Genomic DNA, 18,777 nt, shown 5'->3' on the forward strand with positions numbered 1-18,777 from the left:
TGACCGAATCACAAATGCTCACTTTTATTTATACAAATCTTGCAGCTGCTCACACATCGAAAAAGCGGTGTGTAAAATTGACAACTGCTCGTACAAACAGGGAACATTAACTGGGGGAAATGTACGGTGAGCTCACAGTTCTCGTTCAATCGTCATAGTGTTCAGTTACTACAACAGTGAAGTGAAGTGAAATTAAAAATGCCGCCCAAGACTAGTGGTAAAGCAGCAAAGAAGGCCGGAAAGGCACAAAAAAATATCACCAAGACCGATAAGAAGAAGAAGCGCAAGAGGAAGGAAAGCTACGCAATCTACATTTACAAAGTACTCAAGCAAGTACATCCCGACACTGGTATTTCATCGAAAGCCATGAGCATCATGAACAGTTTTGTAAATGATATCTTCGAAAGGATTGCCGCTGAAGCTTCGCGTTTAGCTCACTACAATAAACGCTCAACAATCACAAGTCGGGAGATCCAAACTGCCGTGCGATTGTTGTTGCCTGGTGAACTTGCCAAGCACGCTGTTAGTGAAGGAACTAAGGCAGTTACCAAATACACAAGCTCGAAGTAATTTATTTACTGAATTTCTTCAATAAATGGCCCTTTTCAGGGCCGCAAAAATATCAAAAAGAGATACCAACCAAATTCACAAAAAAAATCTATGATTTCTATTAGGGAATTTATGTATATTGAAAAAAAAAAAATTAAATCATTCTATTCTCGCATTGATTTTGTTTGAGAAAATTATGTAGCGTCGATATGTTTTTTTTTTTTGAGAAAACTAAGTATCGTCGACATATTTTTTTTAATTTTTTTTTTCTTTTGAGAAAACTATGCAGCGTCGTCGGTCGTCGCCATGTTTTTTTCTCGAGAAAACTATCGAGCATCGACATTTTTTTTTAGAATATTGTAGCATCGATATAATTGTATTGACATAAATTTGTAATAAAATTGAAAATCATCACATTCTTCGCATTTAATTTCTAAAATTGTTTGCAGTTTGAATAAAAATCATAGACTCCATACAAAAAAAAAAACCTAAACTAAAACTGTTTTGTTTGGATTTGAAGGAAAAACCTACTTCTTTTCTTTGTTTTTTTTCAATTTGTAGCAATTGAAGTTTGAATCTCTTTGAAAAAAAATTTGTAGTCCTGAAAAGGACTGTGGTTTTGTATATTAATTTCAAATTTATATTGAAATTACTTCTTAGCCTTCTTGGCAGCAACCGCCTTTTTGGGTTTAGCTGCAGATGCTGTCGCTGATTTTGCTTTTGGTACTTTTGGCTTGGGAGCAGCGGCCTTTGCTTTAGTTGGTTTAGCTTTGACTGCGGTAGTTTTCTTAGCACTTTTTACCTTTGGCTTTTCTACCTTCTTTTTATCGGCAGTCTTTTTTGTAGTGGCAGCAGCTTTCTTCACTTTCTTCTCACCAGCAGCCTTCTTCAATTTTTTGTCACCAGCTGCAGCGGCTTTTGGTTTAGCAGCAGATTTTTTCTTCTCGGCGGACTTTGCTTTTGGTTCCTTGCTTGCTAATGCAGACAATTTGAAAGAACCAGCAGCACCCTTTCCTTTTGTTTGCACTAATTTACCACTAATCACAGCACTTTTCAAGTATTTTTTGATAAATGGAGCAAGTTTTTGAACGTCCACCTTGTAAGTAGCTGCGATGTATTTTTTGATAGCCAACAACGAAGAGCCACCACGTTCCTTCAATGTCTTGATGGCGGCATCAACCATTTGCTGAGTAGGAGGATGAGTTGGAGTTGATTTTGGTTTCTTTGAACCACTGGCAGCAGCCTTCTTGGGTTTTTTTTCTGCAACAACGGCAGGAGATGCAGCGACAGTATCGGACATTTTGATTTTTTTATTAAAATATAACTTTCAATATAATAAAACACTTTTAAGAATTCACTTTTTTTTTGGTAATCTTCAAGCGAAATATCAACTCATAGACTTGAATTGATGAGAATCAACGAGAACGAAGGTATACAAAATTTTCATTTATTTGAACGCTTTTACACTGTTGCATCCTTAGGTTAGTCTGAAAAATTAAAGATTTTTCATATTTTTAGCTAGAATTTTACAAAAAAACTAATAAACTATATTCATACAATATAATAGTTTATTATTTAAATATTTTTTCCAAAAAATAACTTCCAGTTATGGCACAAACTACATTTGAAGTCAATGATTGATGTTTTTTTTTCAATACTTACGTTTAAGAACGCTTATAATTTAACAACAAAATATATTTTCTTATCAAAATTAACTTTTTTATATTGTTAATAGTTCAACTAACTAAATTGTTGCAAAATTTGAGCAAAAAACAATAACATTTCTTTTAAAATCAATTAAAACTATTTGAGTAATGAAACGCGTCTTTCACTTTCTCTAGGCGGTGGCATTTTGTTACAAAATTAGTTTTTCATTTATACAATGACAAAATAAACAAAATATATCATTAAAAATTACTTAATAAATAAATAATCACATAAATATCAATTTTACATCAAAATAACAATATTTTTTGTTATTTTTGTACTTGTAAATGCAACCATTCGATCGCACCGTATAGGTAGTGTATGAAACATACAAAATTCACCCTGCATACACTCGCTCCAAGAATAATAAAAATTATAATAAAAATATATTAAAAAACATCAAAAATATCAAAAATATTAAATATTTATGTGTCAAATAATGACATTTTGTGTTTTATGTTTATATACAACGTATAAAATACATAATTTTTGTTTAGTCAAACATTCCATTCCAGGTACAGCTGTATGCATGAAAAAAAAAACTCTGCAAGAATCATAACATTTTGTCGATGTAATCAATGGACCTAATAAACAAATTTTATAGCGTAAAAATAATATAATTAAGTAAAAAAAATAATTAAATTTCATGTTTCAGGCATATATACATCAATTCCAACGCATATAATTTGTTTATTTAAACATTCCATCTAAGGTTTTGTTCAAGAAAAAAAAAAGCAAACCTACTATGCAGCTTCTTTTGCAAGAATTATGAAATTCAACAGAAAGGAACGTGTATCCAATGGAAAAATAAACTTAAATAATGTACCTACAAGCTGCCTAGATACATATTTCTTAAATTCTTAGAAAAATGTAAAAAAATAAAGCATATCTACTAAATATTTTGCCTAAAAAGTATTTATCCCCTGCTAGAGGCGTAGATTGAGAAAAAAAAAAATTAAAAACCTAGCTATATTTATTCTAACTAATTTTCAATATGCAATTATTGAATGAAATTGGTTTGTATCTCTTTGAAATTATTTGTGGTCCTGAAAAGGACCGTTTTTTAATATAACGTGTAAAAATCTTAAGCACGTTCACCACGGATACGTCTGGCCAATTGAATGTCCTTTGGCATAATGGTTACACGCTTGGCATGAATAGCGCACAAGTTGGTATCTTCAAAAAGACCAACTAAGTATGCTTCACTTGCTTCTTGAAGCGCCATAACAGCTGAGCTCTGGAAACGCAAATCAGTTTTGAAATCTTGTGCGATTTCACGAACTAAACGTTGGAAAGGCAATTTGCGGATCAACAATTCAGTACTCTTCTGATAACGACGGATTTCACGAAGAGCCACAGTTCCGGGACGATAACGATGTGGTTTCTTTACACCTCCGGTGGCTGGAGCACTTTTACGAGCTGCTTTAGTAGCCAGCTGCTTCCTTGGAGCCTTTCCACCAGTCGATTTACGAGCAGTTTGCTTTGTACGAGCCATTTTTCACAATTTTATTTTTATTCACACTTGAACTAGACACAATCACTAAATAACTCTGAAAAATTTTAAAAATCTTGTTTATCAATACGAGCCTAAATTTGTCTCCGTTCAGTTGTTTTTTTTCATTCTCAAAAGAATTTCCAATTGGAGAGGCAAGAAAAAATAGCATAAATAATGTGGCAGTTGTAGCGCAAAACACAGTTCAACAGTGACTTTTGTGCGGTGAATATCAAATTATCTTAAAGAAAAATGACTGGTCGTGGTAAAGGAGGAAAAGGTTTGGGCAAAGGTGGCGCTAAACGTCATCGTAAAGTGTTGCGTGATAATATCCAAGGTATTACCAAACCAGCAATTCGTCGATTGGCTCGTCGTGGTGGTGTAAAACGTATTTCTGGTCTGATTTACGAAGAAACCCGTGGTGTTCTAAAAGTGTTCCTGGAAAATGTTATCCGTGATGCTGTTACTTACACTGAACACGCCAAGCGTAAGACCGTCACCGCCATGGATGTAGTTTACGCTTTGAAGAGACAAGGGCGTACTCTTTATGGTTTCGGAGGTTAATTTCCTCTCGTTTAAAAACAAACAATCGGTCCTTTTCAGGACCACAATAAAATCTTAAATTGATATACACTTAAATTTTACTGTTTTAAAATTCATACGTATTGATCGTCTGAAATAAAAAAAAATTTGATTGAAACGAACAAGAAAATAAAATTTTTTTCAAATATTTGAATCTACATATATATTTGTATATGTATGTGGAAATCTGAAAAAAAAAAAATATATGAAGACAGAAAATAAAATGAAGAAAAAGAAAATGGCTACCTGTGGTAAATTAAATTATTTTTTTTACCTAGCTTTGACGCGCCTGAAATAATAAAGTAATTGATAAATTCTTAGAAAAGAAAAATAATTAAAATATTATTGCTTTTCAAACGAACACATCGATTATTACAAGTCAAACAAAACCAAATCCATATTTTTTACCTTTTTATGAATCTTTTACCTAGGTATATTTTTGTAAGTATCTTAAATGCGCTATTTTTTTATTTTTCAATCAAATTAAGCTATTTTGTATGTGTTCGAGCGTTTTTTTCTATTAAAAACAAACAAACAACAACAACAACAACATTTTAAATTAATAAAGGTTCGTAATGAAAAAATCGATGTATCTCTCGTAGAAATGGTTTGTCGTCCTGAAAAGGACGGTTTTTTTTGTGTTTCTTGTTTTTGCAGCACAATAGGTACCAAATTTAGGCACTCTTTTCGGTTTTCTTTGGCAACAAAACAGCTTGGATATTGGGAAGAACACCACCTTGAGCAATTGTTACACCAGAAAGCAATTTGTTCAATTCCTCGTCATTACGGATGGCCAATTGCAAATGGCGGGGGATGATTCTTGTCTTCTTGTTGTCACGAGCAGCATTTCCCGCCAATTCCAAAACTTCAGCCGCCAAATATTCCATAACAGCTGCCAAATACACTGGGGCACCAGCTCCGACGCGCTCAGCATAGTTACCCTTGCGGAGCAAACGATGGATACGACCAACAGGGAATTGAAGCCCAGCACGGTTTGAGCGGGACTTTGCCTTTCCCTTCACTTTTCCACCTTTACCACGACCAGACATATTAAAACTTTTTATTTAGATTAAACAATTTAAGAGAAAAAGACTTGTTCACTTCAGCACTGCACACTGTATTCTGACCGAATCACAAATGCTCACTTTTATTTATACAAATCTTGCAGCTGCTCACACATCGAAAAAGCGGTGTGTAAAATTGACAACTGCTCGTACAAACAGGGAACATTAACTGGGGGAAATGTACGGTGAGCTCACAGTTCTCGTTCAATCGTCATAGTGTTCAGTTACTACAACAGTGAAGTGAAGTGAAATTAAAAATGCCGCCCAAGACTAGTGGTAAAGCAGCAAAGAAGGCCGGAAAGGCACAAAAAAATATCACCAAGACCGATAAGAAGAAGAAGCGCAAGAGGAAGGAAAGCTACGCAATCTACATTTACAAAGTACTCAAGCAAGTACATCCCGACACTGGTATTTCATCGAAAGCCATGAGCATCATGAACAGTTTTGTAAATGATATCTTCGAAAGGATTGCCGCTGAAGCTTCGCGTTTAGCTCACTACAATAAACGCTCAACAATCACAAGTCGGGAGATCCAAACTGCCGTGCGATTGTTGTTGCCTGGTGAACTTGCCAAGCACGCTGTTAGTGAAGGAACTAAGGCAGTTACCAAATACACAAGCTCGAAGTAATTTATTTACTGAATTTCTTCAATAAATGGCCCTTTTCAGGGCCGCAAAAATATCAAAAAGAGATACCAACCAAATTCACAAAAAAAATCTATGATTTCTATTAGGGAATTTATGTATATTGAAAAAAAAAAAATTAAATCATTCTATTCTCGCATTGATTTTGTTTGAGAAAATTATGTAGCGTCGATATGTTTTTTTTTTTTGAGAAAACTAAGTATCGTCGACATATTTTTTTTAATTTTTTTTTTCTTTTGAGAAAACTATGCAGCGTCGTCGGTCGTCGCCATGTTTTTTTCTCGAGAAAACTATCGAGCATCGACATTTTTTTTTAGAATATTGTAGCATCGATATAATTGTATTGACATAAATTTGTAATAAAATTGAAAATCATCACATTCTTCGCATTTAATTTCTAAAATTGTTTGCAGTTTGAATAAAAATCATAGACTCCATACAAAAAAAAAAACCTAAACTAAAACTGTTTTGTTTGGATTTGAAGGAAAAACCTACTTCTTTTCTTTGTTTTTTTTCAATTTGTAGCAATTGAAGTTTGAATCTCTTTGAAAAAAAATTTGTAGTCCTGAAAAGGACTGTGGTTTTGTATATTAATTTCAAATTTATATTGAAATTACTTCTTAGCCTTCTTGGCAGCAACCGCCTTTTTGGGTTTAGCTGCAGATGCTGTCGCTGATTTTGCTTTTGGTACTTTTGGCTTGGGAGCAGCGGCCTTTGCTTTAGTTGGTTTAGCTTTGACTGCGGTAGTTTTCTTAGCACTTTTTACCTTTGGCTTTTCTACCTTCTTTTTATCGGCAGTCTTTTTTGTAGTGGCAGCAGCTTTCTTCACTTTCTTCTCACCAGCAGCCTTCTTCAATTTTTTGTCACCAGCTGCAGCGGCTTTTGGTTTAGCAGCAGATTTTTTCTTCTCGGCGGACTTTGCTTTTGGTTCCTTGCTTGCTAATGCAGACAATTTGAAAGAACCAGCAGCACCCTTTCCTTTTGTTTGCACTAATTTACCACTAATCACAGCACTTTTCAAGTATTTTTTGATAAATGGAGCAAGTTTTTGAACGTCCACCTTGTAAGTAGCTGCGATGTATTTTTTGATAGCCAACAACGAAGAGCCACCACGTTCCTTCAATGTCTTGATGGCGGCATCAACCATTTGCTGAGTAGGAGGATGAGTTGGAGTTGATTTTGGTTTCTTTGAACCACTGGCAGCAGCCTTCTTGGGTTTTTTTTCTGCAACAACGGCAGGAGATGCAGCGACAGTATCGGACATTTTGATTTTTTTATTAAAATATAACTTTCAATATAATAAAACACTTTTAAGAATTCACTTTTTTTTTGGTAATCTTCAAGCGAAATATCAACTCATAGACTTGAATTGATGAGAATCAACGAGAACGAAGGTATACAAAATTTTCATTTATTTGAACGCTTTTACACTGTTGCATCCTTAGGTTAGTCTGAAAAATTAAAGATTTTTCATATTTTTAGCTAGAATTTTACAAAAAAACTAATAAACTATATTCATACAATATAATAGTTTATTATTTAAATATTTTTTCCAAAAAATAACTTCCAGTTATGGCACAAACTACATTTGAAGTCAATGATTGATGTTTTTTTTTCAATACTTACGTTTAAGAACGCTTATAATTTAACAACAAAATATATTTTCTTATCAAAATTAACTTTTTTATATTGTTAATAGTTCAACTAACTAAATTGTTGCAAAATTTGAGCAAAAAACAATAACATTTCTTTTAAAATCAATTAAAACTATTTGAGTAATGAAACGCGTCTTTCACTTTCTCTAGGCGGTGGCATTTTGTTACAAAATTAGTTTTTCATTTATACAATGACAAAATAAACAAAATATATCATTAAAAATTACTTAATAAATAAATAATCACATAAATATCAATTTTACATCAAAATAACAATATTTTTTGTTATTTTTGTACTTGTAAATGCAACCATTCGATCGCACCGTATAGGTAGTGTATGAAACATACAAAATTCACCCTGCATACACTCGCTCCAAGAATAATAAAAATTATAATAAAAATATATTAAAAAACATCAAAAATATCAAAAATATTAAATATTTATGTGTCAAATAATGACATTTTGTGTTTTATGTTTATATACAACGTATAAAATACATAATTTTTGTTTAGTCAAACATTCCATTCCAGGTACAGCTGTATGCATGAAAAAAAAAACTCTGCAAGAATCATAACATTTTGTCGATGTAATCAATGGACCTAATAAACAAATTTTATAGCGTAAAAATAATATAATTAAGTAAAAAAAATAATTAAATTTCATGTTTCAGGCATATATACATCAATTCCAACGCATATAATTTGTTTATTTAAACATTCCATCTAAGGTTTTGTTCAAGAAAAAAAAAAGCAAACCTACTATGCAGCTTCTTTTGCAAGAATTATGAAATTCAACAGAAAGGAACGTGTATCCAATGGAAAAATAAACTTAAATAATGTACCTACAAGCTGCCTAGATACATATTTCTTAAATTCTTAGAAAAATGTAAAAAAATAAAGCATATCTACTAAATATTTTGCCTAAAAAGTATTTATCCCCTGCTAGAGGCGTAGATTGAGAAAAAAAAAAATTAAAAACCTAGCTATATTTATTCTAACTAATTTTCAATATGCAATTATTGAATGAAATTGGTTTGTATCTCTTTGAAATTATTTGTGGTCCTGAAAAGGACCGTTTTTTAATATAACGTGTAAAAATCTTAAGCACGTTCACCACGGATACGTCTGGCCAATTGAATGTCCTTTGGCATAATGGTTACACGCTTGGCATGAATAGCGCACAAGTTGGTATCTTCAAAAAGACCAACTAAGTATGCTTCACTTGCTTCTTGAAGCGCCATAACAGCTGAGCTCTGGAAACGCAAATCAGTTTTGAAATCTTGTGCGATTTCACGAACTAAACGTTGGAAAGGCAATTTGCGGATCAACAATTCAGTACTCTTCTGATAACGACGGATTTCACGAAGAGCCACAGTTCCGGGACGATAACGATGTGGTTTCTTTACACCTCCGGTGGCTGGAGCACTTTTACGAGCTGCTTTAGTAGCCAGCTGCTTCCTTGGAGCCTTTCCACCAGTCGATTTACGAGCAGTTTGCTTTGTACGAGCCATTTTTCACAATTTTATTTTTATTCACACTTGAACTAGACACAATCACTAAATAACTCTGAAAAATTTTAAAAATCTTGTTTATCAATACGAGCCTAAATTTGTCTCCGTTCAGTTGTTTTTTTTCATTCTCAAAAGAATTTCCAATTGGAGAGGCAAGAAAAAATAGCATAAATAATGTGGCAGTTGTAGCGCAAAACACAGTTCAACAGTGACTTTTGTGCGGTGAATATCAAATTATCTTAAAGAAAAATGACTGGTCGTGGTAAAGGAGGAAAAGGTTTGGGCAAAGGTGGCGCTAAACGTCATCGTAAAGTGTTGCGTGATAATATCCAAGGTATTACCAAACCAGCAATTCGTCGATTGGCTCGTCGTGGTGGTGTAAAACGTATTTCTGGTCTGATTTACGAAGAAACCCGTGGTGTTCTAAAAGTGTTCCTGGAAAATGTTATCCGTGATGCTGTTACTTACACTGAACACGCCAAGCGTAAGACCGTCACCGCCATGGATGTAGTTTACGCTTTGAAGAGACAAGGGCGTACTCTTTATGGTTTCGGAGGTTAATTTCCTCTCGTTTAAAAACAAACAATCGGTCCTTTTCAGGACCACAATAAAATCTTAAATTGATATACACTTAAATTTTACTGTTTTAAAATTCATACGTATTGATCGTCTGAAATAAAAAAAAATTTGATTGAAACGAACAAGAAAATAAAATTTTTTTCAAATATTTGAATCTACATATATATTTGTATATGTATGTGGAAATCTGAAAAAAAAAAAATATATGAAGACAGAAAATAAAATGAAGAAAAAGAAAATGGCTACCTGTGGTAAATTAAATTATTTTTTTTACCTAGCTTTGACGCGCCTGAAATAATAAAGTAATTGATAAATTCTTAGAAAAGAAAAATAATTAAAATATTATTGCTTTTCAAACGAACACATCGATTATTACAAGTCAAACAAAACCAAATCCATATTTTTTACCTTTTTATGAATCTTTTACCTAGGTATATTTTTGTAAGTATCTTAAATGCGCTATTTTTTTATTTTTCAATCAAATTAAGCTATTTTGTATGTGTTCGAGCGTTTTTTTCTATTAAAAACAAACAAACAACAACAACAACAACATTTTAAATTAATAAAGGTTCGTAATGAAAAAATCGATGTATCTCTCGTAGAAATGGTTTGTCGTCCTGAAAAGGACGGTTTTTTTTGTGTTTCTTGTTTTTGCAGCACAATAGGTACCAAATTTAGGCACTCTTTTCGGTTTTCTTTGGCAACAAAACAGCTTGGATATTGGGAAGAACACCACCTTGAGCAATTGTTACACCAGAAAGCAATTTGTTCAATTCCTCGTCATTACGGATGGCCAATTGCAAATGGCGGGGGATGATTCTTGTCTTCTTGTTGTCACGAGCAGCATTTCCCGCCAATTCCAAAACTTCAGCCGCCAAATATTCCATAACAGCTGCCAAATACACTGGGGCACCAGCTCCGACGCGCTCAGCATAGTTACCCTTGCGGAGCAAACGATGGATACGACCAACAGGGAATTGAAGCCCAGCACGGTTTGAGCGGGACTTTGCCTTTCCCTTCACTTTTCCACCTTTACCACGACCAGACATATTAAAACTTTTTATTTAGATTAAACAATTTAAGAGAAAAAGACTTGTTCACTTCAGCACTGCACACTGTATTCTGACCGAATCACAAATGCTCACTTTTATTTATACAAATCTTGCAGCTGCTCACACATCGAAAAAGCGGTGTGTAAAATTGACAACTGCTCGTACAAACAGGGAACATTAACTGGGGGAAATGTACGGTGAGCTCACAGTTCTCGTTCAATCGTCATAGTGTTCAGTTACTACAACAGTGAAGTGAAGTGAAATTAAAAATGCCGCCCAAGACTAGTGGTAAAGCAGCAAAGAAGGCCGGAAAGGCACAAAAAAATATCACCAAGACCGATAAGAAGAAGAAGCGCAAGAGGAAGGAAAGCTACGCAATCTACATTTACAAAGTACTCAAGCAAGTACATCCCGACACTGGTATTTCATCGAAAGCCATGAGCATCATGAACAGTTTTGTAAATGATATCTTCGAAAGGATTGCCGCTGAAGCTTCGCGTTTAGCTCACTACAATAAACGCTCAACAATCACAAGTCGGGAGATCCAAACTGCCGTGCGATTGTTGTTGCCTGGTGAACTTGCCAAGCACGCTGTTAGTGAAGGAACTAAGGCAGTTACCAAATACACAAGCTCGAAGTAATTTATTTACTGAATTTCTTCAATAAATGGCCCTTTTCAGGGCCGCAAAAATATCAAAAAGAGATACCAACCAAATTCACAAAAAAAATCTATGATTTCTATTAGGGAATTTATGTATATTGAAAAAAAAAAAATTAAATCATTCTATTCTCGCATTGATTTTGTTTGAGAAAATTATGTAGCGTCGATATGTTTTTTTTTTTTGAGAAAACTAAGTATCGTCGACATATTTTTTTTAATTTTTTTTTTCTTTTGAGAAAACTATGCAGCGTCGTCGGTCGTCGCCATGTTTTTTTCTCGAGAAAACTATCGAGCATCGACATTTTTTTTTAGAATATTGTAGCATCGATATAATTGTATTGACATAAATTTGTAATAAAATTGAAAATCATCACATTCTTCGCATTTAATTTCTAAAATTGTTTGCAGTTTGAATAAAAATCATAGACTCCATACAAAAAAAAAAACCTAAACTAAAACTGTTTTGTTTGGATTTGAAGGAAAAACCTACTTCTTTTCTTTGTTTTTTTTCAATTTGTAGCAATTGAAGTTTGAATCTCTTTGAAAAAAAATTTGTAGTCCTGAAAAGGACTGTGGTTTTGTATATTAATTTCAAATTTATATTGAAATTACTTCTTAGCCTTCTTGGCAGCAACCGCCTTTTTGGGTTTAGCTGCAGATGCTGTCGCTGATTTTGCTTTTGGTACTTTTGGCTTGGGAGCAGCGGCCTTTGCTTTAGTTGGTTTAGCTTTGACTGCGGTAGTTTTCTTAGCACTTTTTACCTTTGGCTTTTCTACCTTCTTTTTATCGGCAGTCTTTTTTGTAGTGGCAGCAGCTTTCTTCACTTTCTTCTCACCAGCAGCCTTCTTCAATTTTTTGTCACCAGCTGCAGCGGCTTTTGGTTTAGCAGCAGATTTTTTCTTCTCGGCGGACTTTGCTTTTGGTTCCTTGCTTGCTAATGCAGACAATTTGAAAGAACCAGCAGCACCCTTTCCTTTTGTTTGCACTAATTTACCACTAATCACAGCACTTTTCAAGTATTTTTTGATAAATGGAGCAAGTTTTTGAACGTCCACCTTGTAAGTAGCTGCGATGTATTTTTTGATAGCCAACAACGAAGAGCCACCACGTTCCTTCAATGTCTTGATGGCGGCATCAACCATTTGCTGAGTAGGAGGATGAGTTGGAGTTGATTTTGGTTTCTTTGAACCACTGGCAGCAGCCTTCTTGGGTTTTTTTTCTGCAACAACGGCAGGAGATGCAGCGACAGTATCGGACATTTTGATTTTTTTATTAAAATATAACTTTCAATATAATAAAACACTTTTAAGAATTCACTTTTTTTTTGGTAATCTTCAAGCGAAATATCAACTCATAGACTTGAATTGATGAGAATCAACGAGAACGAAGGTATACAAAATTTTCATTTATTTGAACGCTTTTACACTGTTGCATCCTTAGGTTAGTCTGAAAAATTAAAGATTTTTCATATTTTTAGCTAGAATTTTACAAAAAAACTAATAAACTATATTCATACAATATAATAGTTTATTATTTAAATATTTTTTCCAAAAAATAACTTCCAGTTATGGCACAAACTACATTTGAAGTCAATGATTGATGTTTTTTTTTCAATACTTACGTTTAAGAACGCTTATAATTTAACAACAAAATATATTTTCTTATCAAAATTAACTTTTTTATATTGTTAATAGTTCAACTAACTAAATTGTTGCAAAATTTGAGCAAAAAACAATAACATTTCTTTTAAAATCAATTAAAACTATTTGAGTAATGAAACGCGTCTTTCACTTTCTCTAGGCGGTGGCATTTTGTTACAAAATTAGTTTTTCATTTATACAATGACAAAATAAACAAAATATATCATTAAAAATTACTTAATAAATAAATAATCACATAAATATCAATTTTACATCAAAATAACAATATTTTTTGTTATTTTTGTACTTGTAAATGCAACCATTCGATCGCACCGTATAGGTAGTGTATGAAACATACAAAATTCACCCTGCATACACTCGCTCCAAGAATAATAAAAATTATAATAAAAATATATTAAAAAACATCAAAAATATCAAAAATATTAAATATTTATGTGTCAAATAATGACATTTTGTGTTTTATGTTTATATACAACGTATAAAATACATAATTTTTGTTTAGTCAAACATTCCATTCCAGGTACAGCTGTATGCATGAAAAAAAAAACTCTGCAAGAATCATAACATTTTGTCGATGTAATCAATGGACCTAATAAACAAATTTTATAGCGTAAAAATAATATAATTAAGTAAAAAAAATAATTAAATTTCATGTTTCAGGCATATATACATCAATTCCAACGCATATAATTTGTTTATTTAAACATTCCATCTAAGGTTTTGTTCAAGAAAAAAAAAAGCAAACCTACTATGCAGCTTCTTTTGCAAGAATTATGAAATTCAACAGAAAGGAACGTGTATCCAATGGAAAAATAAACTTAAATAATGTACCTACAAGCTGCCTAGATACATATTTCTTAAATTCTTAGAAAAATGTAAAAAAATAAAGCATATCTACTAAATATTTTGCCTAAAAAGTATTTATCCCCTGCTAGAGGCGTAGATTGAGAAAAAAAAAAATTAAAAACCTAGCTATATTTATTCTAACTAATTTTCAATATGCAATTATTGAATGAAATTGGTTTGTATCTCTTTGAAATTATTTGTGGTCCTGAAAAGGACCGTTTTTTAATATAACGTGTAAAAATCTTAAGCACGTTCACCACGGATACGTCTGGCCAATTGAATGTCCTTTGGCATAATGGTTACACGCTTGGCATGAATAGCGCACAAGTTGGTATCTTCAAAAAGACCAACTAAGTATGCTTCACTTGCTTCTTGAAGCGCCATAACAGCTGAGCTCTGGAAACGCAAATCAGTTTTGAAATCTTGTGCGATTTCACGAACTAAACGTTGGAAAGGCAATTTGCGGATCAACAATTCAGTACTCTTCTGATAACGACGGATTTCACGAAGAGCCACAGTTCCGGGACGATAACGATGTGGTTTCTTTACACCTCCGGTGGCTGGAGCACTTTTACGAGCTGCTTTAGTAGCCAGCTGCTTCCTTGGAGCCTTTCCACCAGTCGATTTACGAGCAGTTTGCTTTGTACGAGCCATTTTTCACAATTTTATTTTTATTCACACTTGAACTAGACACAATCACTAAATAACTCTGAAAAATTTTAAAAATCTTCTTTATCAATACGAGCCTAAATTTGTCTCCGTTCAGTTGTTTTTTTTCATTCTCAAAAGAATTTCCAATTGGAGAGGCAAGAAAAAATAGCATAAATAATGTGGCAGTTGTAGCGCAAAACACAGTTCAACAGTGACTTTTGTGCGGTGAATATCAAATTATCTTAAAGAAAAATGACTGGTCGTGGTAAAGGAGGAAAAGGTTTGGGCAAAGGTGGCGCTAAACGTCATCGTAAAGTGTTGCGTGATAATATCCAAGGTATTACCAAACCAGCAATTCGTCGATTGGCTCGTCGTGGTGGTGTAAAACGTATTTCTGGTCTGATTTACGAAGAAACCCGTGGTGTTCTAAAAGTGTTCCTGGAAAATGTTATCCGTGATGCTGTTACTTACACTGAACACGCCAAGCGTAAGACCGTCACCGCCATGGATGTAGTTTACGCTTTGAAGAGACAAGGGCGTACTCTTTATGGTTTCGGAGGTTAATTTCCTCTCGTTTAAAAACAAACAATCGGTCCTTTTCAGGACCACAATAAAATCTTAAATTGATATACACTTAAATTTTACTGTTTTAAAATTCATACGTATTGATCGTCTGAAATAAAAAAAAATTTGATTGAAACGAACAAGAAAATAAAATTTTTTTCAAATATTTGAATCTACATATATATTTGTATATGTATGTGGAAATCTGAAAAAAAAAAAATATATGAAGACAGAAAATAAAATGAAGAAAAAGAAAATGGCTACCTGTGGTAAATTAAATTATTTTTTTTACCTAGCTTTGACGCGCCTGAAATAATAAAGTAATTGATAAATTCTTAGAAAAGAAAAATAATTAAAATATTATTGCTTTTCAAACGAACACATCGATTATTACAAGTCAAACAAAACCAAATCCATATTTTTTACCTTTTTATGAATCTTTTACCTAGGTATATTTTTGTAAGTATCTTAAATGCGCTATTTTTTTATTTTTCAATCAAATTAAGCTATTTTGTATGTGTTCGAGCGTTTTTTTCTATTAAAAACAAACAAACAACAACAACAACAACATTTTAAATTAATAAAGGTTCGTAATGAAAAAATCGATGTATCTCTCGTAGAAATGGTTTGTCGTCCTGAAAAGGACGGTTTTTTTTGTGTTTCTTGTTTTTGCAGCACAATAGGTACCAAATTTAGGCACTCTTTTCGGTTTTCTTTGGCAACAAAACAGCTTGGATATTGGGAAGAACACCACCTTGAGCAATTGTTACACCAGAAAGCAATTTGTTCAATTCCTCGTCATTACGGATGGCCAATTGCAAATGGCGGGGGATGATTCTTGTCTTCTTGTTGTCACGAGCAGCATTTCCCGCCAATTCCAAAACTTCAGCCGCCAAATATTCCATAACAGCTGCCAAATAAACTGGGGCACCAGCTCCGACGCGCTCAGCATAGTTACCCTTGCGGAGCAAACGATGGATACGACCAACAGGGAATTGAAGCCCAGCACGGTTTGAGCGGGACTTTGCCTTTCCCTTCACTTTTCCACCTTTACCACGACCAGACATATTAAAACTTTTTATTTAGATTAAACAATTTAAGAGAAAAAGACTTGTTCACTTCAGCACTGCACACTGTATTCTGACCGAATCACAAATGCTCACTTTTATTTATACAAATCTTGCAGCTGCTCACACATCGAAAAAGCGGTGTGTAAAATTGACAACTGCTCGTACAAACAGGGAACATTAACTGGGGGAAATGTACGGTGAGCTCACAGTTCTCGTTCAATCGTCATAGTGTTCAGTTACTACAACAGTGAAGTGAAGTGAAATTAAAAATGCCGCCCAAGACTAGTGGTAAAGCAGCAAAGAAGGCCGGAAAGGCACAAAAAAATATCACCAAGACCGATAAGAAGAAGAAGCGCAAGAGGAAGGAAAGCTACGCAATCTACATTTACAAAGTACTCAAGCAAGTACATCCCGACACTGGTATTTCATCGAAAGCCATGAGCATCATGAACAGTTTTGTAAATGATATCTTCGAAAGGATTGCCGCTGAAGCTTCGCGTTTAGCTCACTACAATAAACGCTCAACAATCACAAGTCGGGAGATCCAAACTGCCGTGCGATTGTTGTTGCCTGGTGAACTTGCCAAGCACGCTGTTAGTGAAGGAACTAAGGCAGTTACCAAATACACAAGCTCGAAGTAATTTATTTACTGAATTTCTTCAATAAATGGCCCTTTTCAGGGCCGCAAAAATATCAAAAAGAGATACCAACCAAATTCACAAAAAAAATCTATGATTTCTATTAGGGAATTTATGTATATTGAAAAAAAAAAAATTAAATCATTCTATTCTCGCATTGATTTTGTTTGAGAAAATTATGTAGCGTCGATATGTTTTTTTTTTTTGAGAAAACTAAGTATCGTCGACATATTTTTTTTAATTTTTTTTTTCTTTTGAGAAAACTATGCAGCGTCGTCGGTCGTCGCCATGTTTTTTTCTCGAGAAAACTATCGAGCATCGACATTTTTTTTTAGAATATTGTAGCATCGATATAATTGTATTGACATAAATTTGTAATAAAATTGAAAATCATCACATTCTTCGCATTTAATTTCTAAAATTGTTTGCAGTTTGAATAAAAATCATAGACTCCATACAAAAAAAAAAACCTAAACTAAAACTGTTTTGTTTGGATTTGAAGGAAAAACCTACTTCTTTTCTTTGTTTTTTTTCAATTTGTAGCAATTGAAGTTTGAATCTCTTTGAAAAAAAATTTGTAGTCCTGAAAAGGACTGTGGTTTTGTATATTAATTTCAAATTTATATTGAAATTACTTCTTAGCCTTCTTGGCAGCAACCGCCTTTTTGGGTTTAGCTGCAGATGCTGTCGCTGATTTTGCTTTTGGTACTTTTGGCTTGGGAGCAGCGGCCTTTGCTTTAGTTGGTTTAGCTTTGACTGCGGTAGTTTTCTTAGCACTTTTTACCTTTGGCTTTTCTACCTTCTTTTTATCGGCAGTCTTTTTTGTAGTGGCAGCAGCTTTCTTCACTTTCTTCTCACCAGCAGCCTTCTTCAATTTTTTGTCACCAGCTGCAGCGGCTTTTGGTTTAGCAGCAGATTTTTTCTTCTCGGCGGACTTTGCTTTTGGTTCCTTGCTTGCTAATGCAGACAATTTGAAAGAACCAGCAGCACCCTTTCCTTTTGTTTGCACTAATTTACCACTAATCACAGCACTTTTCAAGTATTTTTTGATAAATGGAGCAAGTTTTTGAACGTCCACCTTGTAAGTAGCTGCGATGTATTTTTTGATAGCCAACAACGAAGAGCCACCACGTTCCTTCAATGTCTTGATGGCGGCATCAACCATTTGCTGAGTAGGAGGATGAGTTGGAGTTGATTTTGGTTTCTTTGAACCACTGGCAGCAGCCTTCTTGGGTTTTTTTTCTGCAACAACGGCAGGAGATGCAGCGACAGTATCGGACATTTTGATTTTTTTATTAAAATATAACTTTCAATATAATAAAACACTTTTAAGAATTCACTTTTTTTTTGGTAATCTTCAAGCGAAATATCAACTCATAGACTTGAATTGATGAGAATCAACGAGAACGAAGGTATACAAAATTTTCATTTATTTGAACGCTTTTACACTGTTGCATCCTTAGGTTAGTCTGAAAAATTAAAGATTTTTCATATTTTTAGCTAGAATTTTACAAAAAAACTAATAAACTATATTCATACAATATAATAGTTTATTATTTAAATATTTTTTCCAAAAAATAACTTCCAGTTATGGCACAAACTACATTTGAAGTCAATGATTGATGTTTTTTTTTCAATACTTACGTTTAAGAACGCTTATAATTTAACAACAAAATATATTTTCTTATCAAAATTAACTTTTTTATATTGTTAATAGTTCAACTAACTAAATTGTTGCAAAATTTGAGCAAAAAACAATAACATTTCTTTTAAAATCAATTAAAACTATTTGAGTAATGAAACGCGTCTTTCACTTTCTCTAGGCGGTGGCATTTTGTTACAAAATTAGTT

The 18,777-nt window shown here is 33.4% G+C and overlaps 11 protein-coding genes across 11 annotated transcripts; 3 read left to right on the forward strand and 8 right to left on the reverse strand.

The window, feature by feature from the left end:
• Positions 1–198: 198 nt before the first annotated feature.
• Positions 199–570, forward strand: LOC129910144 (histone H2B). Its single transcript, XM_055987419.1, has one exon. The coding sequence runs from the start codon at positions 199–201 to the stop codon at positions 568–570; it is 372 nt and encodes a 123-aa protein (XP_055843394.1).
• A 596-nt stretch (positions 571–1,166) lies between these two features.
• On the reverse strand, positions 1,167–1,875 carry LOC129905493 (histone H1-like). The gene has a single exon (XM_055980962.1). The coding sequence runs from the start codon at positions 1,847–1,849 to the stop codon at positions 1,199–1,201; it is 651 nt and encodes a 216-aa protein (XP_055836937.1). The 5' UTR covers positions 1,850–1,875; the 3' UTR covers positions 1,167–1,198.
• A 1,465-nt stretch (positions 1,876–3,340) lies between these two features.
• On the reverse strand, positions 3,341–3,751 carry LOC129910154 (histone H3). Its single transcript, XM_055987429.1, has one exon. The coding sequence runs from the start codon at positions 3,749–3,751 to the stop codon at positions 3,341–3,343; it is 411 nt and encodes a 136-aa protein (XP_055843404.1).
• Positions 3,752–4,000: 249 nt separating this feature from the next.
• On the forward strand, positions 4,001–9,798 carry LOC129910163 (uncharacterized). The gene is made up of 3 exons (XM_055987440.1): positions 4,001–4,307; positions 5,641–6,019; positions 9,450–9,798. The coding sequence occupies exons 1-3, from the start codon at positions 4,001–4,003 to the stop codon at positions 9,763–9,765; spliced, it is 1,002 nt and encodes a 333-aa protein (XP_055843415.1). The 3' UTR covers positions 9,766–9,798.
• On the reverse strand, positions 6,620–7,328 carry LOC129905492 (histone H1-like). Its single transcript, XM_055980960.1, has one exon. It carries the CDS (start codon positions 7,300–7,302, stop codon positions 6,652–6,654), a length of 651 nt encoding a protein of 216 aa, XP_055836935.1. The 5' UTR covers positions 7,303–7,328; the 3' UTR covers positions 6,620–6,651.
• A 615-nt stretch (positions 9,799–10,413) lies between the features above and the next one.
• On the reverse strand, positions 10,414–10,838 carry LOC129905497 (histone H2A). The gene has a single exon (XM_055980966.1). The coding sequence runs from the start codon at positions 10,830–10,832 to the stop codon at positions 10,458–10,460; it is 375 nt and encodes a 124-aa protein (XP_055836941.1). The 5' UTR covers positions 10,833–10,838; the 3' UTR covers positions 10,414–10,457.
• Positions 10,839–11,104: 266 nt separating this feature from the next.
• LOC129910174 (histone H2B) lies at positions 11,105–11,476 on the forward strand. The gene has a single exon (XM_055987451.1). It carries the CDS (start codon positions 11,105–11,107, stop codon positions 11,474–11,476), a length of 372 nt encoding a protein of 123 aa, XP_055843426.1.
• Positions 11,477–12,072: 596 nt separating this feature from the next.
• Positions 12,073–12,781, reverse strand: LOC129905489 (histone H1-like). The gene has a single exon (XM_055980957.1). The coding sequence runs from the start codon at positions 12,753–12,755 to the stop codon at positions 12,105–12,107; it is 651 nt and encodes a 216-aa protein (XP_055836932.1). The 5' UTR covers positions 12,756–12,781; the 3' UTR covers positions 12,073–12,104.
• A 1,465-nt stretch (positions 12,782–14,246) lies between these two features.
• Positions 14,247–14,657, reverse strand: LOC129910183 (histone H3). Its single transcript, XM_055987459.1, has one exon. It carries the CDS (start codon positions 14,655–14,657, stop codon positions 14,247–14,249), a length of 411 nt encoding a protein of 136 aa, XP_055843434.1.
• Positions 14,658–15,866: 1,209 nt separating this feature from the next.
• On the reverse strand, positions 15,867–16,338 carry LOC129905500 (histone H2A). Its single transcript, XM_055980970.1, has one exon. It carries the CDS (start codon positions 16,283–16,285, stop codon positions 15,911–15,913), a length of 375 nt encoding a protein of 124 aa, XP_055836945.1. The 5' UTR covers positions 16,286–16,338; the 3' UTR covers positions 15,867–15,910.
• Positions 16,339–17,525: 1,187 nt separating this feature from the next.
• On the reverse strand, positions 17,526–18,234 carry LOC129905490 (histone H1-like). Its single transcript, XM_055980958.1, has one exon. It carries the CDS (start codon positions 18,206–18,208, stop codon positions 17,558–17,560), a length of 651 nt encoding a protein of 216 aa, XP_055836933.1. The 5' UTR covers positions 18,209–18,234; the 3' UTR covers positions 17,526–17,557.
• Between the last annotated feature and the right edge of the window lie 543 nt (positions 18,235–18,777).

Source organism: Episyrphus balteatus, chromosome 1, assembly GCF_945859705.1.
Source record: "Episyrphus balteatus chromosome 1, idEpiBalt1.1, whole genome shotgun sequence".
Taxonomy (NCBI): Eukaryota; Metazoa; Arthropoda; class Insecta; order Diptera; family Syrphidae; genus Episyrphus; species Episyrphus balteatus.